The sequence below is a fragment of the Rhincodon typus genome, chromosome 38 (assembly GCF_021869965.1).
Source record: "Rhincodon typus isolate 14 chromosome 38, sRhiTyp1.1, whole genome shotgun sequence".
NCBI lineage: Eukaryota > Metazoa > Chordata > Chondrichthyes > Orectolobiformes > Rhincodontidae > Rhincodon > Rhincodon typus.
Genome location: NC_063369.1, coordinates 18,276,776 through 18,283,598, shown reverse-complemented (window position 1 = coordinate 18,283,598; position 6,823 = coordinate 18,276,776). Strand labels below are relative to the sequence as shown.

General features: G+C 44.3%; 1 protein-coding gene across 3 annotated transcripts in view; it reads right to left on the bottom strand.

Annotated features, from left to right (window-relative positions):
* pnpla6 (patatin-like phospholipase domain containing 6) overlaps positions 1 to 6,823 on the bottom strand; it is a 148,087-nt gene that overhangs the window by 93,971 nt on the left and 47,293 nt on the right. For all 3 annotated transcript variants that reach the window (XM_048617875.1, XM_048617876.1, XM_048617874.1), the window contains 3 exons: positions 4,951 to 5,391; positions 2,363 to 2,449; positions 1,470 to 1,576 (listed from right to left, as the gene is read on the bottom strand). In XM_048617875.1, coding sequence (XP_048473832.1) covers positions 1,470 to 1,576; positions 2,363 to 2,449; positions 4,951 to 5,391 — 635 coding nt within the window. The remainder of the gene's footprint in view (positions 1 to 1,469; positions 1,577 to 2,362; positions 2,450 to 4,950; positions 5,392 to 6,823) is intronic.

The window sequence follows — 6,823 nt, the reverse complement described above, 5'->3', positions numbered from 1 at the left end:
TGCCACCCGAAAGCTGCAGGAACAGCATCTCATATTTTGCTTGGCAACCCTGCAGCCCAAAGGTATCAATGTGGACTTCACAAGCTTCAAAATCTCCCCTCCCCTGACCGCATCCCAAAACCAGCCCAGTTCGTCCCCGCTTCCCTAGCCATTCCTCCCACCTCAAGCCCCACCCCCATCTCCTACCCACTAACCTCATCCCGCCTCCTTGACCTGTCCTTCCTCCCTGGACCGACCTATCCCCTCCCTAACTCCCCACCTACAATCACCTTTACTGGCTCCAACCCCGCCTCTTTAACCTGTCTGTCTCCTCTCCACCTATCTTCTCCTATATCCATCTTCTATCCGCCTCCCCCTCTCTCCCCATTTAGTTCAGAATCCCCTTCCCCTCCCCCATTTCTGAAGAAGGGTCTAGGCCCGAAACATCAGCCTTCCTGCTCCTCTGATGCTGCTTGGCCTGCTGTGTTCATCCAGCTCTACACCTTGTTACCTTCCAAAATAAAGTGGCCACTTCACTGGCACCACACCCAACCACCGGTTTGAACATTCACTCCCTCTTTGCCTGATGCACAGTGCCAGCAGGGTGTACCCTCTGCAAGATGCACTGCAGTAACTCGCCAAAGCACTTTCCACAACACCCACAACCTTTATCACCTAGAAGTTAAGGGCAGCAGATATATTGGAACACCACCGGCTGCAAGCTCCTCTCAGAGCCACTGACCATCCTGACTTGGAAATATATCACCATTTCTTCAGTGTCACTCAGTGAAGATCCTCAGAATTCCTCCCTGATGACATTCTGGGTGTACTTACACCAAGTAGACTTCAGTGGTTTAAGTTGGCAGTCATCACCACTTCCTCCAGGATAATTACAAATGGGGAATAAATGCTGACCTGACCAACAATATTCACACCCCATGAATGAAAAAAAAAACCCAATAAGCTTCCAGTAGGACACAAGCAGAACTCAGCTGGGGATACAGCTCCAAAAAGTCTCCAATATTTTATTCCAGAAGAAAGAACTCTTGCCAGAAGTCAGCAATAGAACCTCTTCAACAAATGTGCTCTCTCAGTGGCCACATAAACACTGGTACAGGCAGCTTCCGAGCTCACGTTCCGAGTCCAGTGACTGAGTTGCAGCTTGTGGAATTTGTACAGTGAGAAAGAGCAGCATCTCAGGTCACGTATCTTCATGTTTCACCGTGACACAGCATCAGTACATGCAGCTCTGATTGCAAACTGAACAACAAAAACCCAGATTCACAGAATGAACAATTCTGACTCACAAAAATTACAAACAGCCAACCTGAGCCAGCTTCTGATGCGATGTTGGAAAAGTTGCAATGTAATTGCAATGTCCCCAAAATGTAAAGATCACAAACTGAGCTGAAAGCAAACTAATGACAAATCCGACCACAAGGTGCAATAGTCACGAGTGTCCTTTATTTTTAACAATAATATAATCTTACTCTGCTTAGTGGCATGGAGCTCAGTGGGCTATCCTCTTGTAAGGACGATGAAATCCTCCCTCTTTCATACGCCATGTCAAAGTCTGAGCAAACTCCTTTCTGTATTCCTAAGAGATGAGCAAAACATTTTGTTATGACCCTCGAGTTGTGAAATGGAATGAACTGCAATTCATTTGCTGTACTACAGTCACTATATGCTCAGCGAATTCAGCCTTTCACCAGATTATTAACTGACATCACTGCTCTAGAGAACAGTCAACAATCAATGCAGGGTTAGGGAAGAATAGAATGCTCTGGGGTGCAGGAGTGGGGAGGTGGGGTGAGGAAATAAAAGGGAGGTTGGGGGAGGAAGAGGACGGGAGAAGGTAGAGGGGGAGGGTTGGGAGAAGGACAGAATGGGAAAAGAAAAGAACTTAAAATAGCTCCCCACTTACACACACCTTTACTGGGTCCATCCCTGCCTCTTTGACCTGTCTGTCTCCTCTCCACCTATCTTCTCCTTTATCCATCTTCTTTCCGCCTCCCCCTCTCTCCCTATTTATTTCAGAATCCCCTTCCCCTCCCCCACTTCTGAAGAAGGGTCTAGGCCCGAAACGTCAGCTTTCCTGCTCCTCTGATGCTGCCTGGCCTGCTGTGTTCATTCAGCTCTACACCTTGTAATCTCTTAAAATAGCTAACAACTTGGCACTCCCCTTCAATAGATAAATCAGAAAGTGCAGGATTTCATACTAAGCAGATAGAGCTGTACTATCTGCAGGTTCCATAAATGAAATGCCAGTTTGGGTGTTCAAATATTCAAATTTAAATCTGGGAAAGTCTTCAATGGTATTATCTGATGTGTTTTTGAAGATGTTACCTGAGACATACACTGGAAATATTGTACCTGGGCTTACCAGAAATATCCAATGGCATGGATATACAGCGGCTCAGCAATGCTCCCCGATTATTCTCCAAAATTGGTCCCTTTAGTACTTCATTTCCTGCAGATAGGCAGACAGATAGACAGACAAAGAGAGAGAGAGCGAGGTGATGCAATGTGAATAGCAGCATCCACAGGGTCAACATCACACTGGCTGCCTCAGCTGTTCCTGTGAGAATGAGGAGATATGGCCACACTAGGGGACCAGACACTGTGAAGAAACCCCTCAAGCTGTCTATTTGGCATGAAAGGAACATCATCAATATTGAATACAAGTGTAAACTCTCACACACAATCTTAAGTTTGAATAACCACATGAATTACTTTTATAAATTTTACGAATGAAAGCATATTTTTGGGGAAAATATTATTTGGCTCAGGGACATTGCATTAGACTGACACCTAGAGAAGAAACACACAAGAAACCTGAATATCTGTGATTGGTCGAGTCCATCTCCGCCTCACACACTATCCCTTTCCCCAACTCTGCCTACATTGCAGAGGCTGCCTTAACAAAATGCTGGTACAAACTAAAGCTTGTGTTAAGTATTCACCCATGTTCCACTACCAACATTCAAAACAGACTGACAGATACAGACGTGATTATCAGAGGAATGTAATTCCATAATATTTCACATTCCGAATACAACAGATGCCCTGTAGCTCTGTCAGAGGTAGGATCAGCTTGACCCCAATGACAATGGCTTCTCATCCAGTTACTGAGGCTCCTATTGGTTAGAAGTGACCAGTCCTTGATTGGTCAGCTACCCGCACGTTTCCCCACCCTGGTCATAGTTTCTTTGTTACTTTCTAGATCCCCATAAGCGATGTTTGGCACAACATCATGGGCCAAAGTGCTGTACAATTCTATATTCTGGTTTCACTAATGTTGTCCCTTCACACTCCGAAGCACATACTTGTGGGGGCCACAGTGAGCTTTCTCCCAATCTACTGACATCGATGTGAAGTGCAATACTGCCTCAGCTGGAATGACAGAGCTCAGTCCAGGAGCTGCCGTTCCGGGGCAGACACCCTGTTGCCTGCATTCATTAAGTTATCAGTGAGCGAAGGTTAATGCAAGTATATGGGAAATATCTGCCTGCTTTAAGTCACACTATACTTCCTAACAGGACACAGTTACAGCTCTGAGTTAGAAGTTTCCTGGACATTTAGTGTATGATCCCTTCATACTTTGAATGGGACAATGAACAACTCACAATTGTCACCTGAGCGTCTCGACACAAAGGTTTCTGAGAAGCTTGTTACTGGCATCCAAAAAGTATTATAGAGTCATAGAAATGTACAGCATGGAAACTGACCCTTCGGTCCAAGTTGTCCATGCTGTCCAGACATCCCAAATAAATCTAGTCCCATGGCAGCATTTGGCCCACATCCCTCTAAATCCTTCCTTTCATATACCCACCTAGATGCCTTTTAAATGTTGTAATTGTACCAGGCTTCACCACTTCCTCTGGCAGCTCATTCCATACACACAACACCCTCTGCATGAAAAAGTTGCCCCTTAGGTCGCTTTTAAATCTTTCCCCTCTCACCTTAAACCTATGCCCTCTAGTTTTGCACTCCCCTACCCTGGGGTAAAGACCTTGTCTATTTACTCGATCCATGCCCCTCATGATTTTATAAACCTCTATATGGTCACCCCTCAGCCTCCGATGCTCCAGGGAAAATAGCCCCGGCCTATTCAGCCTCTCCCTATAGCTCAAACCCTCCAACCCTGGCAACATCCTTGTAAATCTTTTCTGAACTTTTTCAAGCTTGACAACATCCTTCCTGTTGCACACAGACCAGAACTGCATGCAGTATTTCAAAAGGGGCTTAACCAACGTCCTGTACAGCCGCAACATGACCTCCCAACTCCTATACTCAATGCACTTACCAATAAAGGCAAGCGTACCAAGGGAACTATGAACCTGCACTCCAAGGTGTCTTTGTTCAGCAACACTCCACAGGACCTTTTCATTAAGTGTATAAGTCCTGCCCTGATTTGCGTTTCCAAATTGCAGCAGCTCACACTTATCTAAATTAATTTTTGAAAGGAATATAAAAAAGTGTTGCTTTTCTTAGCAGATTCTTCCTGTTACTCCAGTTTCCTCCCACAGTCCAAAGATGTGCAGGTTAGGTGGATTGGCCATGCTAAATTGCCCATAGCGTCTAGGGTGGAAAATGAGGGATAGAGCAGGGGGTGGCTCTGGGTGGGAAGCTCTTCACAGGATCGGTGTGGACTCGATGGGCCAAATGTCCTGCTTCCGCACTGCAGAGATTCTATGATTACTTTCTATGAAAGATTCAGCTAGTAAAAAGGAAAATACTGCAAATCAGCAATGAAAATAGAAATTGCTGGAGAAACTCAGCAGGTCTGGTAGCATCTGTGGAGACAGAAACAGTTAGCATTTTGAGTCATATCAGATTTGAAACATGAACTGTTTTTCTTTCTCCACAGATATTGCTGGACCTGCTGACTTTCCCCAGCACTGTGTTTTTACTTCAGCTGACACGTGTTTAAACAGCTTGCCCTATGGAGTCATTAGTTAGATTACTGACCTACTGGAACAAGTTGGGTTTCCTCACTAGTTTCTAGAGATGTTCCCTTCTCTTGCTCATGCAGAAGAGGTACGCTTGCTTCACTGGTACTTGTTACTAGGCGAGGTTGAGCTATTTCAGTATTTGAAATGGGTTCAATGGGAGCGATTGAGACTCGTTTCACCACCCGATTCCTATCCTGCTTCTTCTTGACTATCTCCTCTCCTGTTGGGTCCTCTAATGTAGACTTTTCCTGGAACTGTGTTTCGTCCTGGTTCTCTGATTCTGTACACATCTCCCTCTCCTTAGGCATCTTGGGGCGCTCTCCCTTCAGTATGGAACGCCGCTTCAGTAGTCTCTTTTGCCCTAAGCTAGGTGCGTCATCAGTCTCAGCCTCGACTTTGGTTATTACTACATATGAGAAGTCTGGTGGTTCCTTCAATGCAGGGTCCAAAGGAATACCTTTATAAAAAGACAATGTCACAGATGAATCTGCGATTTACCAAACTATGTGAAGGTTGGTATTCCACAACCTGCCTTTACTTTTGTAAAGAGTGCCAGCTCACATATAGCCTCAGCTGAAATCATTTAACAGAACTGTGCAGGGTTCCATTTTCTAGTTTTCTTACAGGGGCGAACTTTAATACAAGCTACAGTCTGACCACATGCATTGGAGTCACCAGATTTAGGATTGGCAATGCTAAAGGAACAGGACATGAGGTGGCTTTAAGGGGGGGGTGGGAAGATGTGAGAAACCATCTTGTTACAGGCATCCAAGAAATGCAGTTAGACTACCGCTAATTATTTATGAGAAACACTTGAATTTATAGAACACTTTTTGCGATTTCAGGGCATGCAAAAAATTTTTCCACCCAATGACATGCTTCTCAAGTGCTGTCACCAGGTTAATGGAGGAAAATGCAGCTAGCATCCTATTTAGTGATAACAATCTGAACAATGAATATTGGCCATGACACTGGGGACAACTCGCCTGTCCTTTCTCAAACAGGGCCACGGGATCTTTTATGTCCTCTGACTAGGGAAGATTGAGCCTTGGTTTAGTATCACACATTAAAAGACTGCACCTGAGATAATGCAGACAAGATGGTGGCCTCCTGTGTCTGCAGTTTTCCTTCGCTTTAACTCTTTTGTTCAAAAAAGAGCGATCCTGCTGAGCCAAACCTGACATCTAAAGCTATTTTTCTTTGTTGATATTTTAAAACACGTGTTTTGGAGGCATTCTTCCAGATTTATTTGTAGCAACAAAATTTGGGTGGTAAATAGCAGCTCATTAATCAGGGCAACACTGGAGAAAATAAAAGCAATAAAAATAAGCTATTCTGAACATGACTAAATTTGAAAAAAAAAGACACATATAATCCAGATAGATGAGTCACATAGTCACCAAGCTTTTAAGTGCTAAAAGGATAACACTAGTACTTCCTACTTCACTGTGCTTCAGAACAAAATAATGTGGAGATCATGGATCAGTTGTAAAATGTCAGCATCCCAGGTTCACCAATCTTCCACTAATGCCCAACACAACAAAATGAACAAACTAATCTAGCAATTTACATAACCCTAGAGATTTCCAGCCAATCAACTCTAGTTATCATTTCACTGTGAGAAATGTAGCAGGTAGTGTGTACAGCAAGATCCCAGAACCAGGAACAAGCGAAAAGCCAGATTGTCTACTTTGGTGATGCTGCATATTGATAATCATTTGTCATATTTTCAGGGACACCTACTTCTTCTGGTCTTGACCAAATAGTGTCATTGTGACATTTTATGTCCATCTGCAAGTTAAAATAGAATTGAGGTTTGACGCCCTTTTGGAAAAATGTGATCTCCCTCACGGTGCGGTGCTGCCCCTGGGACCACCTCCCTCACGGTG